General features: G+C 48.8%; 2 protein-coding genes across 2 annotated transcripts in view; both read right to left on the reverse strand.

Moving 5' to 3' along the window:
* The window catches only part of NAGPA (N-acetylglucosamine-1-phosphodiester alpha-N-acetylglucosaminidase), a 9153-nt gene extending 8749 nt beyond the window's left edge, over positions 1-404 (reverse strand). The window contains exons 1-2 of the mRNA XM_008569132.1: positions 319-404; positions 192-232 (exon numbers count right to left, since the gene is read on the reverse strand). Of these exons, the coding sequence (XP_008567354.1) occupies positions 192-232; positions 319-404 (127 nt within the window). The remainder of the gene's footprint in view (positions 1-191; positions 233-318) is intronic.
* Positions 405-11830: 11426 nt separating this feature from the next.
* The window catches only part of LOC103587610 (chromosome unknown open reading frame, human C16orf89), a 12174-nt gene continuing 3484 nt past the window's right edge, over positions 11831-20520 (reverse strand). Inside the window, exons 3-8 of the mRNA XM_008569121.1 lie at positions 19424-19574; positions 18259-18376; positions 15716-15851; positions 14972-15073; positions 14311-14394; positions 11831-12153 (exon numbers count right to left, since the gene is read on the reverse strand). Coding sequence (XP_008567343.1) covers positions 12038-12153; positions 14311-14394; positions 14972-15073; positions 15716-15851; positions 18259-18376; positions 19424-19574 — 707 coding nt within the window. The 3' untranslated portion in view covers positions 11831-12037. The remainder of the gene's footprint in view (positions 12154-14310; positions 14395-14971; positions 15074-15715; positions 15852-18258; positions 18377-19423; positions 19575-20520) is intronic.

Below are 20520 nucleotides of genomic sequence, written 5' to 3' on the forward strand. Positions count from 1 at the left end.
CAAGGGTTAAGATCCCCTTACCGGTCATCTTTTTAAAAAAAAAAAAAGAGAGAAAGGGAGGATGGGACAAGACGTCATAGAGCAAGTGACATCATAGTGGAATCTTAAAAGACAAGTGACATCTTCACTGAATTGGGGGTCGAGGGCGGGATGGCTAACCCAGATGACAGAAAGAATAATCTAAGACCTGCGCGAGGGGTAGGGCAGCAGCAAGTCATCGTCGCGGGAGGCCCTGCGGGGACGGCGCGGCCGTGAGCTCCTGAGCCCCAAGGGCAGGGGGATCCCCGACCCCGGCTCTCCCCTCGGGAGCGCACTCACCCCGCGTCAAAACCACCGGACGCCTCCCCGAGGAAGCCGAGCAGCGCGGGTAGGAAGAGGAGCCAGCAAGCCGTGGAGGCCGCCATGTTGGGCGCAGGCCTCCGGTCACGTGGGCTCGCCCCACGTGACTCACGACCAGCTATCGGCCGCTGTCGGCAGCCTTCGGATCTGCGTGTTTTGGGGTGGGGGGGCTGGGAGAGTGATGGTAACTTTTTATATTGATTTAATTCCAAACCTGCAGAAAGTTGCAAGGATAGTGTAAAGAACTCCCATGTCCTTTTTACTCATGTCCTACCAATTGTTCACGTTTGCCCATTTACTTTATCATTTGTACTTTATTTATGTACATTTTTTCCCCGAACCAATTGCAGTCAAGTTGCAGACATCGTGATCCCTTACCCCAGTACTTTACTATGTATCTTCTAAGAACGGCTCATTTTTTTTTGCAGAACCACAGGACAAGTAACATTAGGACATTTCACACTGATGCAGTTCTATACCCAATGCACAGTTTACGTTCACATGTTGCCAGTTGTCCCTATAATATTCTTTATAGCTGTTTAATTCCTCCTCCCCCCCATTCAGGATCCAGTCGAGGACCCCCATCCAGGAGTTGTATTTAGTTGTCAGGTCTCTTTGGTCTCCCTTAGTCTGGAACCCTTCCTCAGCCCTTCCTTTGTCTTTTATGACCTTGACATTGTTGAAGAGGACAGGCAGGCTAGCTACATAATTTGTGGGACTTAGTGCAAAATGAACACGTGGGGATCCTTGCTAAAAAAAACTATTGAGAATTTAAGAGGGCGAGAGCATAGGGCTAAAGCAAGCCCGGGACCCTTCTGAGGGAGCCCATGAAGCTGGCCTCAAGTTACAGAGCCAGTTTATTTTGTAGCACATACTTCAAGCTTCTTTTGAGAGGAAATGTTTCTTCGGGCCTCCTCCCGGGGCAGTGTCCAGGATTAGGTGGAGTTTTGGTGCCAGTGCAATGCATGGATCACACCAGAAGCCAGTGCAAGTCCGGTCAGCCTTTGGTACCACAGGTATGCAGGGCCAGGGCAGCCTCTTTCTGTCCATGATCAGTACCATTACTGCTTGAACTTAGGCCCCTCTTTGAGCCTTGTGTGATCAGGGTCAGTGTACTGGGTTGGACAGTGTTCCCTTCCCACCCCCCCATTCATGTCCTTCCCAGAACCTCAGAATGTGACCTTATTTGGAAATTGGATCTTTGCAGATGGAATTACGTAAGATAAGGTCATTTAGGAAGGCCCAAAATCCAATCTGACTGGTACCCTTATGAGAAAAGACAGAGATATACACAGAGGAAAGAAGATAGAGGCAGGTGGGAGTTACATAGCCACAAGCCAAGAATGCCAAAGATAGGTGGCAGAGCCTAGGACAGAGGCATGGAACAGGTTCTTCTCTTGAGCTTTCAGAGAGAGCGTGGCTCTGCTGACACCTTGATTTTGGAAATTATTAGTCAGGGGCCTCACACTGGTCCACAAGAGTGCCCTGAGGACTGAACTAACCATACTTCACTTCAATTAACCACATTCAAAAGGACTGCCCCTCTCAGGGGACTAAACAACCTGGCCTGATGCAAATATATTTACATAGAGAGAGTATATCTTTCTGATCTTTGCATCTAGGCTGCTAAAAATACCCAGCAAACAAGCTCAAGCCTTCAGTAACCTCCCTGCCTCCGGAAAGCCTCTACGTCATCCGGAAGTTGCAGAAGCAGGCAGTCTCTGGTGAGTTCTGACTTTGGTCTTCTCCCTACTTGGATTTTGACAAGTTGTTCCAAGCACGTAACCGGTGTCATGGAAATTCTCCAGCAGCTTTGCTTTTTGCTCACACGCATTTTTCCGCCTGGAATACCTTTGTCCCCTCTTAGCGTCCTCATTGGAGTTCTTATTTTTTTATTATTTTTTAAAAGATGACCGGTAAGGGGATCTTAACCCTTGACTTGGTGTTGTCAGCACCACGCTCACCCAGTGAGCAAACTGGCCATCCCTATATGGGATCCGAACCTGTGGCCTTGGTGTTATCAGCACCGCACTCTCCCGAGTGAGCCACAGGCCGGCCCCTCATTGGAGTTCTACCATCATTGTGTATTCAACAGGTCGAGCATCTCCATGTGCTCCATGCTGATGACACTGTACTGGCAAAGACCAGCCAGTCCCTGCCCCCATGGAGCTGAGATTTTCCTGGGGAGACAGACATGACACAGGTCTGTGATAAATGCAAGCAGTAAGGAGCAGGGCTGAAAGAACGATGTTGCAGGCATGGCAGGAAGGCCCCTCTAAGCCCATTCAGACTGAAACATGAAGGACAGGAAAGAAAGCACAGATGTGGGGAGATTGGGGCCCCAGAGACTCAAGATGGGAAAGAGCGTGGTGGGTACAGCAGGAAGATCAGCCTGGAGGAAGGAGAGCCAGTGAGGATAGGTGGGGATGTCGAGGTGGGAGGGCCAGATCCTGCAGGGAAGGCTCTAGGGAAATGAGTTTGGATTTTTTTTTTTTTTTTTTTAAAGATGACCGGTAAGGGGATCTTAACCCTTGACTTGGTGTTGTCAGCACCACGCTCACCCAGTGAGCAAACCGGCCATCCCTATATGGGATCCGAACCCGGGGCCTTGGTGTTATCGGCACCGCACTCTCCCGAGTGAGCCACAGGCCGGCCCTGAGTTTGGATTATAGTCAAAGTGAAATAAACAGCCACTGGAAGGTTTTTTCCTTTTTTATGAAAAAACACTTTTTGGTTTTCGTTTTGGCAGCTGGCCCATAAGGGGATCTGAACCCTTGATGTTGGTGTTATCAGCACCACACTCTAACCAAGCGAGCTAGCTGGCTAGACCTAAAAACAGTTTTATTAAGACATAATGTACATACTATAAAATTCTCCTGTTTTAAGTGTATAATTCTGTGATTTTTAGTAAATATAGAGTGATATCCCAGCATCACCATTACCTTTTACGACATTTTTATCACTCCCAAAAGTCCTTTTGTGTGATTCCATTTATATTAAGTGTCTGGAAAAGACAGGTCTGGAGAGATAGCAGCCTCTTAGTGGCAGCCTAGAGTGGGGGTAGGGGTGGGAGCGGGGCGTGGCTGCAGACAGAGCTGGAGGGTCAGAAGCAGGAGGATGATAGGATTAGAGTGGAGTTTGGTGGCCTTCTCCATGAGTCACTGTGTCCACACGTTCACCTCTGATAGCTCAATTCCCTGTTCATCTTTTGAGCACACATTTCCTGAAGACATCCTTTCTGTTGCTGTCTTGCTTTTTCATGCATTTAGCAGACTCTGAGAGCTCTAAGCTCTAACCAGGGCTTGGAATATATATATATATTTTTTAAAGATGACCGGTAAGGGGATCTTAACCCTTGACTTGGTGTTGTCAGCACCACGCTCACCCAGTGAGCAACCGGCCATTCCTATATGGGATCTGAACACGTGGCCTTGGTGTTATCAGCACCACGAGTGAGCCACAGGCCGGCCCAGGGCTTGGAATATTTGAGCAGATATCATTATGTTTCCTCCACAAACCTGGAACATAAGCATTTATGCATTGGTATAAATTCATCAATTGAGGGAAAGAATAAAATACTTAAGCAGTGTACCCAGGCTTCCTGTACGGATCCCTTTGATTATAATTGTTTGCTACTGTCTGTGTCCCCCCTCTCTGACTGTCACCTCTGTGAGAGCAGAGACCACATCTCCTTTCTACTGCTGTGTCCCCAGCACTGCGAACAGTGCCTGGCACGCAGTCTGTGCTCTAAAGATATTTTTGAATAAATGGAAGAAAACATGAGGACAAAAACATCCTTGTTTTTTTCTCAGCTGTGTCTCCCATGCCTGAAGCAAAGCTTGACTCACAGAAAATTCTCGATCGATATTTACTGAATGAATGGATGAGGTACAGTCGTTCCTCTGTATCTGTGGGTGATTGGTTCTAGGACCCCCTGTGGATACCAGTGTGGAATATACTATAAAGCATATGTATTTCACAGGGCCTGGTTTTCCAAAGTCTTGCGGTTTCAAATACTGACCTTGCGGAGGACTGGAAATTTTCCTCAGCCTATAAGTCTCTGGTGTAAGATAAAGATTTGTGGCACAGGGCCGGCCCTGTGGCTCACTCGGGAGAGTGCGGTGCTGATAACACCAAGGCCAAGGGTTCGGATCCCACATAGGGATGGCCGGTTGGCTCACTGGGTGAGCGTGGTGCTGACAACACCAAGTCAAGGGTTAAGATCCCCTTACCGGTCATCTTTTAAAAAAAAAAAAAAAAAAAAAGATTTGTGGCACAGCAAGGTTGCTGGCTCAAGGACAGACTAGTTACTGATTGTTATGTAAAGTAAAGATACTGAGAAATTGCTGTAAGATCACTTAATTGTCTAATGGAATGTCATCTGACTTGTTTCACTGAAAGTTACCAGCCTATATTGTTAAACTATAACCCCATCTATGTCTCTTCCTGTAACTTCCTGGTCTGGAAAATAAATGCAGGAAGAGAACCCCAATTTGGTGTTAATTTCCCGTGGAAGGGTTGCCTCTTGCTGGAGGGAGTGTTCCCAGGGAAGTTAACCACTTTGGGGCTTCTCACTGCTCGGAAGAGATGGGCTTTGAGTAATCCTTTGCATCTCCGTCACCCAGGGGAAGTGGAGTGACAAATCCGTGGGGGGCGAAGCAACACAAAGCAACAACTAGGCTCCAAGAATGCTCAAGTCCATTATATAAAATGGCTTAGTAATTGCATATAACCTATACACATCCTCTTATATACTTTAAATCATCTCTAGATTACTTATAGTACCTAATGCAATGTAAATGCTATGTAGGCTGTATTGTTTAGGGTTATAATGACAAGAAAAAAATTCTGTATGTGTTCAGTACAGATGCAATTTTTTCCCAAATATTTTTGATGCATGGTTGGTCGAATGCACAGATGTAGAACCCACGGATGTGGAGGGCTGACTGTATTTGCCTGGGAATGACATCGTTTGCTAGTAAAGAACATGTGACTGATAAAACCCCAGAGGTGTCACAGATGCTGGACCTATGTCTCTAAGAAAACTCAGAGCTAACAGCCACCTCGCTTGTCTAAGCCTCATGCATTGTGTGAGAGTTTTGCATGCACCATATCATCAGATCCCTTCCTGAAACCTAGAAGGTGAGTGCTATTATATTATCCATTATACAGAAAAGGAAGTGGAGGCACAGAGAGGCTAAGCCACTGGCCCAAGGTCACACAGCTGCAGGCAGAGTAAGCAGCTGGTTCTGTAGCATGAGCTCTCACTCCGCTGCTGTCCTGCCCAGAAGAAACATATTTCTCAAATGGGGATGCAAGTTTGTTTTGGAGTTTGAAAACCAAAGTCGTTTTCATAAAACCCATTTAGGAATTAAAAACCAGGATCAATTTCTTCTGTCTGCATTGTGTTCTGTATCTATTATGTGAAGTGCTATGAGGATATTTACAGTACCTCAGAACCTGGCTTTGCAGTTTCAAGGGGCAGGGGACTTTGTCATACACTTGTAAGAAAATAATCTAAGTGATTCATTTTCAGAAATGACTTATCTGAGGGTGTTTTAACTGATTCAGGCCTAGCCCAAAAGTTGTCTGACTGCTCCAGCCCATTCCCAGAGGGTCTCTGAACAGATAAAGCTCTCCTTGAGATGGTAATTAGTTACTAGCTGCTATTGTTTTCTTTCAACAGATAGAGCTCTCCTTGAGATGGTAATTAGTTATTAGCCCCCATTGTTTTCTTCATTCTTTGGTGTTTCTCCTTTCACAGAGCTTAGGTTGGCCCTTTTTATGGGCTTGTCCTGAGCCCCCAAAGGAACTCCTTGCAAGGGGGTAATAAATTTTAGACATTCAGGGAGATTGTGCACCCCATAGTACTCAGCCAATGAGGAGGTGGGGGGAGGGACTTGTGTGCTAGGGAGTAAATTGCTTGCGATGACACTTTTCCACGTGCCTGTCCCATTCACAGACACCTGGAATTGCAAGGCTGTAATTAAAGTCTCACTTTGCTGCACCTCATGTCTCCATGTCCATCCTTTGGCATTGGACGATGAGGGCATTTGTCACACACTCAATGTCTGGTGTGTCACCCTATGTCTCGCCCCCAGGTCCAGCTGGGCACATTAGGGTCCCCCTCATTCTGCATCAACTTGGAGGATGGGGTAGGGGCTCCAATCTTCCAGTGGAGGATGGGAGACAGCGGATGACAGAGCGGCTTAAACTTGTCCCAGCTGCAATACAGCCTATCAGCTGTCTACATAGCACTTACATTGCATTAGGTACTATAAGTAATCTAGAGATGACTTAAAGTATACTCACAGGCAGCCTGCCGGCTAGACCAGACTCAGCAATATTCATAGCCCAAGGTCTCTTCCACCAGCTAAGACTTGGATAAAACATCCCGCGGAGACGTTTTTTTCTTTTTCTCTTCATTTTCTGTTTATTTTTGTTTTATTATTTTTATTATTTTGGTGGCTGGCCAGTGTCTTCTTTTTCTATTTAATTCAGCAAACATTTATTAAACACTTTTTTGTTCCAGGCAGTGTATGTGAAGAAGACCAAGAGGTCATCCAAGCCCTAAAGTAGTTCACAATCTGGTAACAGAATTGACAAATAAATGCCAGAATAAAGTGCAAAAAAAAGTGGAGTAAAAAGGAGAAAGGGGGGCCGGCCCGTGGCTCACTCGGGAGAGTGCGGTGCTGATAACACCAAGGCCCCGGGTTCGGATCCTACATAGGGATGGCCGGTTCGCTCACTGGCTGAGCGTGGTGCTGACAACACAAAGCCAAGGGTTAAGATCCCCTTACCGGTCATCTTTTTAAAAAAAAAAAAAGAGAGAAAGGGAGGATGGGACAAGACGTCATAGAGCAAGTGACATCATAGTGGAATCTTAAAAGACAAGTGACATCTTCACTGAATTGGGGGTCGAGGGCGGGATGGCTAACCCAGATGACAGAAAGAATAATCTAAGACCTGGATGAACCAGAGGACCCCAGTGGAATGTCACCTAATTAATATGGGCTTCCTGCCTGCAGTGTGTGAGAGTCACCGAGGGAGGGAGGATGGGAGGGAGTGGATGACAGAGTGGCTTAAACTCATCCTAGCTCTCACCAATCCATGTCCCCTTTTCTCTCAGACCTGACTTCTGGCAACTGTCCTGCAGAAGTTGTTTTTACAAATTGATTCATGCTAAAGCGACAGGACAGAGAAAATCTTAACTCATTACTTTTCCTGTATATATTTAAATTTTAAAGGAAAAGCTGTAAGAACACAATGATTACCTAATGGAATTACTCCTTTACAGTGGAGGGGTTTTTTTGGCTGCTGGCCAGTAAGGGGATCTGAATCCTTGACCTTGATGTAACAACACTGTGCTCTAACAAGAGTTAACCAGCCAGCTCTATGGTGGAGTTTTATACCTTGAGCAAGGAGCCTGTAAGGAACCTGCGTTTGAATGAGGACCCTGCTGGAGCATGTGCTGTCACATGGGTGAAGTGTGAGCCCCCACGAGGGTCTCTGTCTAGGGGTGTGTATTTGGGGGGGCAGGGAAGGGAGGCTGTTGATGGAGGTTTAGGAGGGAGTGATACCAGGGGCCCTGCTCTCATTTAACTCCCAAGTCCCAAACCTCCTTCCCTTCCCGCCTTCCTCTCTCCCCACTCCGACCATTCTGCCTGTAACTGTTTCCCCCTCTCTTTGCTACTTGAACAAGAGGTTATCTGCAGCGGTTCCACTCCAAAAAAGAATGATGTCTACCATTGTGGGAGCATCCTGTCCAGAACCGGCCTCCCCTGGCCTCCAGGGAACTTTGTATCAGGCTATTTTGGAGGGTTCAGCTCTTATCTTATTCTCGGGGCACGTGCATGTGCTGCTGTATCTGGGACCTCACGGGCAGCCTGTAGGGCGTGTGCTAACTGCGACCATTGTCCTGTGCAGAGCTTCATTTCCTCTACTGAAGGATGGCAGCTGCTGCACCCTGTTCACACCAACCCAGGAGAGATTTTTTCCAACACGAGGCCTGCATCGAATCACCAGAGGAATCTTGTTAAACATGCAGCTTCCCCGGCCCAGTCCCCAGGATTCTCATTTAGCTGCCAGCTGAATGCCCTGGGAACCTGCATGTTTGACAAGCTCTTGGGGGACTCTGATGCTCAGCAAGGTTGAGAACAGCAGTGTCCCCACGGCCTGGCGCCACCCCTGGCACGTGGGAGCCCCTCAAGAGATGTTTCCTTCATTCAATTCATTCAACAGGTATCCTTTGGACACCCACTGTTCTAGGCATCGAGGAACGGCAGTGAGCAAAACAAAGATCTCATGGAGCTTCTGTTCCAGCGATGGTGGTAAACAAATTTGTGCCTATGGTGGGTGGTGATGATGCTCAGAAGAAAAATAGAGCAGGACAGGAGCTAGCGACTGTGGAGGGAGTTGAGGTGATGACCTGATGAGGGGGCATTTGAGCAGAGACTGGGAGGATGGTGGAAGGGAGCCATGTGGATATCAGGGGGAGGGTATTCCAGAAAGACAGGAGAGACGCACCAGGGACTTGAGCTCGGTGTGGGCTGGATAGGTTTGTTGAATGGATAAATTCCGGAGAGTTTTGGGGTGTGGTTTTGACAGGCAGCCACTGAGAAAGTTCCTCTTTTTAATTTTCAGTGTAGCATCAGTCATTTTAATAGGGGACCAGACTGTGGACCAATCAGAACGGGTGACCTGCTTTCTCACAGGTCTGGCTGGGCTCAGGGACCTCGTCGCTGGGAATAGAAACGGCTCCTTGCTGCAGGCGCTGTCTTCGCTGTATGAGTTGCTAGTGCTGCCATAACAACAAAGAAATTTCTTGTCTCACAGTTCTGGAGGTCAGAAGTCTGAGATCAAGGCGTCTTCAGGGTTGGTTCCTTCTGGGGGCTGTGAGGGAGGATCTTTTCCGCACTTCTCTCCTAGTGTTTACTGGCAAGCCTTGGAATTCCTTGGTGTGTAGAAGCATCACTCCAATCTTGCCTTCACGGCATTTTCCCTGTGTGCATGTCTGTGTCCAAATTTCTCTTTTTAACAAGAACACCAGTCATAATGGGTTAGAGACCCACTCAACTCCAGTATGACCTCGTCTTAATGAATTACATCGGCAACAACCCGATTTCCAATTACATTCACATTCTATACTGGTACTGGTGATGAGGACTTCAACATATGAATTTTTTGGGGGGGACACAATTCAGCCCATAATGAGCTCTAAGGTCCCTTTTGAGAGCGTGAGGAGAATGTGAAGGGAAAGGACATTCTTTTTACCTTTGAACTTACATGATCAAGGTCACTGTTCCATGTTATGTACAGATGTTCTGTTTATCTGCCATCTGATACCACACAGGTGCCTTGGTGACATGGCAGTTCTCCACTTTGGTGAACATCTCTGTCCCCTGGGAGCTGGTCACAAATGCCCATTCCCAGGACCCTCCTGACCTGCTGAAAGAGAGCCCAGGCATCAGCATGTTTAACAACATTTCTCCAGACGATTCTGAAGCAGGTGGCCCCAGGCCATATGCTGGGAACCCCTTCTAGGGAGATAGCAGTCATCACTAGAATGACCATATTCATGCTAAATGCTCAGGTGATTCTTCTGCGAGGAGAAGCTGAGGTCTGAGGGGAAGGAGAGGTGAAAAGACTCCTGTGCTGATGTTTGCTGAAAGCACCCTCTGACAACAGAAATCACAGGAAGAGATGATTCAGCTGGAGCTCAGCTTGCAAGTTTTTCTTTCCATGTTCCATTTTGCACTAGGATTTCCTGTTCCTGAAAGTGACTTGTGGGGCTGGCCCGTGGCTTACTTGGGAGAGTGTGGTGCTGATAACACCAAGGTCATGGGTTCGGATCCTATATAGGGATGGCCGGTTCGCTCACTGGCTGAGCGTGGTGCTGACAACAACAAGCCAAGGGTTAAGATCCCCTTACTGGTCATCTTTAAAAAAAAAAAAGAAAGTGACTTGTAAGCTCAGGTTTCTTCTAGTCACTCCCTGTCCCCCCCGTACCCACATTTGGTAATTTAATCCCTCTGAAATGAATTGGCGTCAGGCTCCAGTGACTAATCCATCCCAATTTCAGGAAGGATGGGGATAGGGGATAATTTCCTCCTAAGTCGTTTATGTGCAGCCGACTTCTCTCAAGGCTGTGCCTGTCTTGGCAAATCATTGTGAGACAACGTGAAAGAAATCCTGGAAGCATATGGAGTGCCAAGGGGTTATTAAATTCTGGCCCTTGGCTCCCCAAGAAAACGTTAATGTCTAAAGCAAGACAAACTTGTCAACAAAATCCAGGAGTGTTCCTCTTGGTCTGAAAACTTAAGAGCGATTGTGGGAAAGCATCCAGGGGACAGTAGCAGAGGATCAGATAATGTGAGACTATTCTGCAAAGGAAAGGTTTAGAAGAACCACTGCCCCTGCCCCACCACTGGCTTCTTCAGCTGGGCACAGAAGGAGCCAGAGATGTTTTAATTCAGATTCTCAAATATGACTAAGTCACATCAGGTGCTCAGTTGCTATTTTCTACCTTGAGGCAGAGAAAAAAAATGCATAGAGCCTTCTAGCCCAAGGACTGAGTTATTAGCTGGTTTTTCTACCCTGGGGTCCATTTTTTTAATTCTTATTTTTTGGCATCTGGCTGGTACAGGGATTGAACCCTGGACCTTGGTGTTATCAGCACCACGCTCTAACCAACTGACTTAACTGGCCAGCCCCTGAAGTCTAATTTTGACACTGTTTGCACGCAGCTTGTCATCAACACCACAGACAGCACCTGAACCTGTAATAAGGCTCCAGAAGGTTTTTTCTCAAATGCTAAATTAGTGTCAGAGCTCTGGATAACATGTTTTGATATAGTCACACTTTGAACACGAGGGAAGAGCTGTGAGCTGTGAATGAGACAGCTGCTTCCTGCCACTTCAGGACAAGCCCCAATTAATGTGACATTATCACCTTGTGGCAGCAGGTTACACTTGCCCAGCACTTAATATGTGACAGGCACAGATCTTAGCACTCTGCAAACGTAATTCTCACAGCAATTGAGGTAGGTGCTATTATTATGCCCATTTTACTGATGAGGAAACTGAGTCCCAGAGAAGTGAGTGATTTTGCTCAGGACACAGAGAGATGGGATTTGAATTCAGGCAGCCTGGACACAGAACCACACCGCTAACCATTACGTTACACTACCTTTTGTAAAATGACATGACCTTGCCATGATGGGACATAATCATATTGTAGAGTTCTTTGCACAGGGTATAAAAATTAGAATGTGTTGCCGTTCATGGTCCTCGCTTATGATTTGAATTGTTCTTTTCGGAGACCCTCACCTTCACTGGGACAGATGCAGTAGTTCACATCTGAACAAATATCCTTCAAGACTCCGGTTTATGAGTTTCTTTAGAATTTGTGTTGAGTGGAATCAGAGACTCGAAATGGACCTGGAAGTTGTCCAAGGTTGTCCTTAGGGCTGAGAAACAAGACTCAGTTCCTGATCAATTGCACTTTAAATTTTATTCAGCTGCTTGCACCCTGGGGCCCTCCCAAGCACCCAGCTCCCCTACCCCGCGTGCTCAGGCCTTCCAAACAACCTCTTTCTTCAGTGGCCTCCTTCCCAGTATGTGACCCAGGGCCCCCAGGACTTAAAGAAGGACTAAAGGGTCTGTTTATCTTCCAGGTGGCAGGTGCGGAAACCTTCGTCTCAGTGGCCGCCTGGGGGTGACAGTGTGGACTGATGTGGCGGGTATTCTGCCAGGATGTAGAGGAATCCACCCAGGGCTGCGACCGCGGTGGCTGTGTTGTGGGAGGAGCAGCCATCTGGGGGGAGACAGAGCCCCCCGGTCAGAGCTGGGTGACAGCAACCTTGGCTTTTTATTCAGCACAGTCCCATTGTAAGTCCTTTTCAGATATCACCCCAGCCAATCTGCAAGGCACTGTGTGGGTGCTTTGGTGCCCAGCTCAGAACCCCGTTGCTGGGCTGGGTACCTGTCTACCAGCTGCTGCAAGTGTTGGCTGCTAACAGCTTCCTGCTCCAGTGTTGGAGCCGCCACATCTATGAGGTGTGCCCCCTCCCAAATGACTTGCTAAGACAGGGACACCAAAGCCCAGCGGCCTTGTCTCGGGGGTGACTCTGTGGTGCCATTTAGGCTCCAAACTGTCCTCCTCCCAGCCCTGCTGTGGCATCTGAGCTGAGGCTTCCCTTGTCTAGCTCCTCCCACCTACCTTAACCTCCTACCCTCCCTTCCTTACCTCAGTAAACCGCATGCACCCTAATCCTGTCTCAGGCCCTGCATGAGACCTTCTAAGATGGGGAAACTGAGGCTCGGGTAGCAGAGCTGAGCTCCCCGGTCCTGGTGACTCCAGAGCTCATTTCTTGGATTCAGATGCTCAAGCCTTGGCACGTGCCTGCGACAGTGAGCCCTTAGATGTATTTGTTCTCTGAACTCAAAGTGCGCTACCTGCCCTGAGTCACACGACATATCTGCTCAGGTGGGAGGGAGCCAGGGCTGTTTTCCTCTCTACTCAAAGACCTTGAGAAGGGATGGACCCCAGCCAGGTCCTTTGGAGGGAGGGGGAATGCAGATATCAAGAGGCTGAATTACTAACCCCAACAGTTCACGCCTATCGGTGTCCTACCAGATGCTGGGGGAGTGATTTGCACGATGATCAAATATTTTTTGTTGGTGGTGTTTTTTGGTGGCTGGCCAGTATAGGGATGTGAACCCTGGACCTTGGTGTTATCAGCACCTCACTCTGCTGAGCGAGCTAACCGGCCAGCCCAGTTATTTAATTTTTATTAATAAAAAATTGAAACAGAAGTCCTCTCTCCCTTTTTTATCCGTCCCTTCCTGCTTTCCTCTCTCCCCTTCTTCTATTCCCAGTTATTTCTTCCCTTTCCAACATAGTTATATCCTGTGCTCAGTTTCTCTGCATTGGTGGGCTGACCATACAGGTTATCATCACAACAAGGACAGATTGGGGATGACAGGGGGCACCACTCTCAATAGCTGCAGGACAACAGGTGTAACTGGGGAGCCCTGGGAACACCAAGCCATGTGGCCCCCAGGACTGTTCTGGTCACTTGCCCATCAGCTCTGAGTCCCTTCCCTGCCTTTCCTGGCTCCAAACCTCAGTACATGGACCCCTCCAAACTATGTTTCCCAGGCCGCCCTGCCCACTGGCTTCTGGTCAGGTTTGACCCACAGGAGGTGTAGGCAGAACAGGGAGAGAAATCAGGGTATTTCTGTGTCCTCCACATCCAGTCCCTGCAGGTTCTACTACCTCCTGCCACCATCCCTCCAGCTCTAGGAAGGGTAGTGGCTTGCTGCAATGGTTAATCTCTGGGTTTTCCCACTTTTTCTGTTTTCAGCCCTTCCAACACCTTTGAGAAAAGTGCCTGTATTAAATTCCCTCTGTTGAAGTTCCCAATGCAGATTCTATTTTCCTGGTCAGACCTTAGCTGAGGAGGGTTATCTTTGTGACTTTCAACAACACACTGAAACTTCTTTTTTATGTTCCTTTAACCAGAGACAAGATCTCTGCACTCCCCGCTTTCTTTCTTTCTTTCTTTCTTTTTTTAAAAGATGACCGGTAAGGGGATCTTAACCCTTGGCTTGGTGTTGTCAGCACCACGCTCACCCAGTGAGCGAACTGGCTATCCCTATATGGGATCCGAACCCGGGGCCTTGGTGTTATCAGCACCGCACTCTGCCGAGTGAGCCACGGGCCGGCCCATGGACTCCCCGCTTTCTAAGAGGTTATCAGAGATGCCTACCCTTCCTTCCACCTCCCAAAAGTCAAGGTCCTCTGACCCGTGCCCCTTTGGTGATGCCTTTTTCCCACCGAGGGCAACCTGCGGAAACCTGCCCTTAACATCAATGCATCGTTTCCCCACCTGGCCTAGAAACCCAGTCCCCCCTTTGTCCTCCTGTTACCCATTTCATGCCAAGAAGGTTCCTCAGGCATTTTCATTACCTGTAAATTGTTTTTCTCGCCTCTTTACTCTTCTCAAAAAATGCTGTTGGTGTTGAGTGGCTTTAGATACTTCGTCTTCAGCAGCTGGGAGGAGAGTGAAAGGTGAACTTCTCAAGATGAATGTTTAAATGTTACTCACTAATCCTCCCCCTCATGACACCTCAAGCCCCTTGGGTCTTCTCTTGAACCCTGAGGCTGTTCCTCCCACACCTGTCTGCAGATCCTTCCACAAGGCCTAAACGAGTCATCTACAAATGGCTCCTTAAATTGTGGTCCCCCAACCACAAGCATCAGAACTACCAGAGGCGCTTGTTAAAAATGGAAGTTCTTGGGCTGGCCTGTTAGCTTGCTCAGTAGAGTGAGGTGCTGATAACACCAAGGTCCAGGGTTCAGATCCCTTTACTGGGTAGCCACCAAAATCAAAAAAAAAAGAAAAAAAAATTTTCACAGCTGCACCCCCAACCTGCTGATTATAGGTCTGGTGACCCGAGAATCTTCATTTTGTAAACTCTATTTTAAAAACAGACTATCTTATTTCTAAAGCTTTTGCATCTTTGAGCACCCCAAGCTCAAACATCAATGCATCGTTTCCCCACCTGGCCTAGAAACCCAGTCCCCCCTTTGTCCTCCTGCTCCCAGCTGGGGTGGAAGTGCAGCTCACCTGGCCTCCCGAAGCATCCTTGTGGCATCTGCCAGCTAAGAATGGCCTCCAGCCACCGGAGCTTGTAGAAGTCGGAAAAGCCACCCATTCCACATAACATGACTGGAAGCAAAGACAGGGGGTGCTCTGGAGGCTTGCTCCCAGGCCCACCTCCTCCCACTCCCCAAGGCCACTGTGGTGCCACCTGCCTCCTCCCACACCAAGGGGTGGGTGTTTAACGCAGAGGCTGAGGCTCTACCTTAGTGACTGGGGACTCCCAGGCCTGTGTCATGCCTCCCACTTAGGGCCTCAGTATGGGCTGCTCGGGATGTGGACACCAGAGCGAAGGAGCAGCCACCCAAGGGCTCCCTTTCTGCCTGATTGTCTCTAAGGCTTTGAAGGTCCATTTGCCAGTCAGCTAGTCAGTCTGTCTGTCCAGAGCTTTGTCATTGGGTCAGCCTTTGGGGATAGAAAGCTGTCACATAGTGGCAGGCAAAATATGGGATGCCCAGTTACATTTGAGTTTCCAATAAACAATGAATACAATTTTTTAGTATAAGTATATTCCATGCAATATTTGGGATATACTTACACTAAAAATTTTCATTTCAAAATATTCACTGTTTTTCTGAAGTTCAAGTTTAACAGAGCACCCTGTATTTTTATTTGTTTAATATGGTAATCCTACTATGGTGTGCGTGTGTGTGTATGTCCCAATCACAGACACCGTGCTGCTTTGTCCCAAGGGCAGAATGCCAGGCGCACTGTTTTCCATGAAGATGTCGCGGGTGGGGTAGGCATATACGATGGCCTCAGCTCGCCGGTTCAGGTCCATCATGTTAGCGCAGAAGAGGTTGATGTAGTGTTGGCTCTGGCGGAATGGTCCCTTTGTGCATCCTTTCTGGGGGGACAAACACCCAGAGACAAGGCAGTCAGATGGGCAGATGACATGCGCGGGCTCTGTTATAGGAAAGACTTGCGGTTCTGAGATGGTCTTGCAGGGGGCTGCATTTGGGGCAGGTCTTTCCTTCTTTCTGCCACCCACACTCCCAGCCTGCTTGCGGCTACATTGCTGGGGGTCAGAGAGAGCTGGGTTCAAGCCCCTGCTCTGCCACTTAGGAGATGCTTGACCTTGGCCTGCTAAATTAACCTTTCTGGGCCTCAACAGTCTTCACTGGGAATGGGGGAGGCACTAGGAGCCGCACTAGAGGGGCTCTCCTGTGGTTGGATGAGACAGCTGGGAAGTGCCTAGCACGATGCCCGACACTAGGAGGCGCTCTACACCTGCTCACCTTGGCCATTGCACTGGTGGCCTCAGTGCTACTCAAAGTGTGGGCGGCGGACTGAGCTGGGAGAGAAGATCAGAAGCCAAGAACAAGCTTTAGAAACTTCTGTAGATGGGCCGGCCCGTGGCTCACTCGGGAGAGTGCGGTGCTGATAACACCAAGGCCCCGGGTTCGGATCCCATATAGGGATGGCCGGTTCGCTCACTGGCTGAGCGTGGTGCTGACAACACCAAGTCAAGGGTTAAGATCCCCTTACCGGTCATCTTTTTTTTAAAAAAAAGAAACTTCCGTAGCAATGGCCAGAGTAACTTTCTACCCATTGAATCTAAAAATTATTTTTCTCATAGTTTGGTTTTTATTGTATTTACTTTTGTAAATATATATTCTGTAAACATACATTAGTCTGTCACAACTTGCATAGAAATAATAATAATAAAAAAAATTTTGTCAAGCAAAAACAGTAGGTCCCTTCTTTGCTAAGAATTTCTGGTCATCGAACAACATTTTTTGAATAGAGATCATGAGCCTTACCTGTCTGTATAGAGAAATATATATTTAAAAAAAATTTTAGTATTGGGCTGAGAACAGCATTGGGTGCTGGAAAGGTGGGAGTGGGGTGGGGCTGGTGTCCCTCCCCTCAGGCTTTAGTCCCCAGAACCCCAAGACAGACCCTCAGCCCAGACTTGATCCAAAACATATCTTCCCCAGCTCCACAGGCCACAGCGGGGCGCTGTTCACCCAGGTCCTCTGAGACATTAGGAAAGTCAGGTGCGGGTGTGCATGGAGTCTTCCTTTCTTAAAGTCTCGGGGTTCACACCTTTAAAACCCACTCCATGATTTCCCCCAACAAGTTCAATTTTATTTTTAAAAATGAAGCTAAAAGAAACAAGCAAATATGAAGCCTAGCCTCCTTGATATTTTAACATAGTTGTTCCTTTGCATCATTTTAACAGAAATTGTCTATAAATTCCAGAGGGGGAAATATCAAACAAACAGCAAGGATACCTTTGTGCTCTCTCTTCTTTCCTTCTCTCAAAATCTTCTTTCCTTCTCCCAGATCACTTTTTTTATTTTTATTTTTTAAAGATGACCGGGAAGGGGATCTCAACCCTTGACTTGGTGTTGTCAGCACCAGGCTCTCCGAACTGAGCTAACCAGCCATCCCTATATATAGGATCCGAACCCGTGGCCTTGGCGTTATCAGTACCACACTCTCCCAAGTGAGCCACGGGCCGGCCCCTCCAGATCACTTTCTTCTGGGTAGCTACAGCTAAGGATAACACGCTGCCCACCACCAGGCTTGGTTTGATCTCCTGCAAGTGGCTTTCTGCCGACTTTGTTGCAAGTTCTTTTCCATTCATTTGATGTTGTTTACTGAGTTCTTTCTGTGGCTTCTCTCTTATTCCTTCTCTCTCTCTCTCCTTTTTGTTTTCCTGATGCCCTACGATCCAGTTCAGCATGCAAAGCTATCTTTTGTTGCCAGTCCAACAGAATCCCAAAGCCCAAATATCCCCCCTCCGTTGCTGTACAGTTGTCCCCCCTTATCCGCTGGGGATACATTCCAAGACCCCTAGTAGACGCCTGACACCACAGATAGTATTGAACCTATATATACTATGTTTTTTCCTATACATACCTATGATAAGGTTTAATTTATAAATTAGGCATAGTAAGAGATTAACAACAACTAAAAATAAAATAGAACAACTATAACAATATACTGTAATAAAAATTATGTGCATTTGGTCTCTCTCAAAATATCTTACTGTACTGTACTCACCTATCTTTGGACCATGGTTGACTGTGGGTAATTGAAACTGCGGATAAAGGGGAACTACTGGATAATCATCTCAATTATATGGCAGAAGGATGGCAGGATTCTCTCACTTCTGATGTCTGAAGCACAAATCCAAACAGCCGCTTATATTCCTGGTGTGTAGCAGACAAAACTACACCTCCACAAGCCCCTCTGAATTTTTCCTTGTCCTTTGCCAGTGAGGCAGGGCCATCCAGCTCACTCACCATTCTGGCCAAGAGGAAGAAGAGCAGCTGGTGGGATAGGTAGTAGCCTGAGCAGCCGGGCTTGGTCATGAAGGTCCTGCAGAAGTCTGAGAGTCCGCAGGGCTGGCTGCTGTCTGCCCTGGGAGAAAAGCCGTCCTCTAAGGAGGGTGCCCGGTCCCCAGCCTGCATCTCCCTGGGTTGCGATCCCCCACTGGTTATTATAAACCCCAGTAGGTTCCAGGCACCCAGCTGGGCACAGGGATTGCCAGATAAGATATGGGTGTCTAGTGTCTTGATTTGCTAAATCTGGCACCCTTAGTATGGGGGGATGACGCTGGAGCTATCCTGGGCTTGCGGAAGCCACCAAGGCCTGAGACTTCCCATTGCTCTGTGGGGGCCCCAAATACATCTTTCTCAGCACCGCCCTAAACAGCAATACTTGAACCCAGACAGCTTGGCCTCTGGGCCCAACATATTATTCCCCCTGTGCCCATAAAAAAGGAGGGCAACACAGGGCGGGTGCCTGACTGGAGCCCAGCTGTGCCCTGGCCTTCTACTCTGCAGAGGATGCTGAGAGGATGGGCCGTGGGCACCTGTCACCCATTGTGCCCACCCCCTGCACTCAGCGCTTCCCTGGGGCAATGTTCCAAGCCCACCCAGAAGCAGGGCTTTTGGTGAGCAAAACTGCCTTCCTGGACTACAGCCCCGTCCGGGAGACAGGACCTTAAAACAAGTGTAGATTTCATCTGCGGCTACTGGAAGCACTAGGAGAGCCCACTGCAGGAGGCCTGCTGTGTGCGGTGGCCTCGGATGTTTCTGGAGGCAGGATGCTGGAGCCTGCCCTGAGGCTGAGCGATTACTTAGGCAGAGGGAGTGGGGGTGCTGGGGGGAGCAGAGCAAAGACTTTGCAGTGGGAGGGGGCCAGTGCCTTTGAGAGCCTGAAGAGGCCCCAGGGGCTGGATCAGAGGGGCCTGGGGACCTGGAAGGGCAGCCAAGAGGGGTGGGCTTTGTCCTAGGTACAATGTGAAGAGGCTTTGCCCCAGGGGTGGGGGAGGTTGGTGCTGGTGGCTCTCTGGGGAGCTGTGCCTGGTTTTGCACAAACCATTGGGTTCAGCCTCAGGGGCTTGGAGAACGAGTGAGCAGGAGGGAGGGCTGGCAGCATGGGGGGGAAGTCGAGGGGGCCCACCCGGTTCCCAGCAGTTGCACCAGGCACGCGTCGCTGCTTTCCTCCGAGAAGGAGTCCTGTGGCTCCACTGTGGGGTAGACCAGGGAAGCGTTGGTGTGAGCCCAGACGTGTGGGAGCTTCCAAAACCCGGGCTGGACGGTCGGCTGGAACTCTGGCAGAGAAGGAGGTGGGGTGGGCCGTGACCCAGGAGCCGTGGGCTACCCCCTGCTTACTCCTTGCTCCCCCAACCTGGCTCCTGTGACTCCGAGCCAAGGAACTGGGTGTCCCCTCCCCAACACCCACCCTGCTCCCTGCCTGGGCAGCGCTGACCATGTGCAGGTGCTGGCTCAGAGCTTCAAGCCTCGCCTGCTGGTTGAGCACTGAATTTGAAGCACACAAGAAGCTCCTTTTCTTAAAAAAAACCATTTTTTTCCCCTAATCCATAGGAACAGTGTTGGGACAGGCTTTGATTAAATCCACTGCATCCCATGAAGCTTGAGACATCCAAAAAGGGTTAGTAGACTCCTCTGGTTTGGTTAGAAAGTGGAGTAGCTGCCTGGCAAGGGGCTTCTTTAAGATGGCACAGGGTGGGATGGCATAAGGGACAAGGCCTGGGAGAGGGTGGGGGACATCGACTGCAGGCAGGTCAGCCTGTGCTAGGAAGGGCTGGGGTGTGTTCACCTGCAGCTGGGCTGTTGTTCAAGCACGAAGTGTGGACTGGCTAATGTTCTCCCTGTTTTCCCCCGCATCTGATGTGAGCCAGGAGCCCAGGGGAGGGGGTTGGATTGTATGAGGGGCTTCCCCTCCCCCCACCAAGAACAACTCAGGCCAGGCTTATAGGATGTGGCCTTGTAGGGTCACTCAAGGCTGGTGAGGAGAGAGAGACTCGTAGCATTATAAGACTCAATAGGGATGCGAGTAAGACACTAACGTTTGCTGTGCAAAAGGTCCAATTGCTTTTTAGATATCCCACCCTCTGGGCCAGACCAGACAAGACCCTCTCCACTGGTCTAGGATGAAGGCTCCTGAGATTGGGCGTGAGCTGAACTGATGAGTGGAGATACGCTGCCTACTTCTCACCCCCCCCCCCCCCCCCCCCGGGGGGGGGGGGGGGGGGG

Source organism: Galeopterus variegatus, unplaced genomic scaffold (assembly GCF_000696425.1).
Source record: "Galeopterus variegatus unplaced genomic scaffold, G_variegatus-3.0.2 Scaffold466, whole genome shotgun sequence".
NCBI lineage: Eukaryota > Metazoa > Chordata > Mammalia > Dermoptera > Cynocephalidae > Galeopterus > Galeopterus variegatus.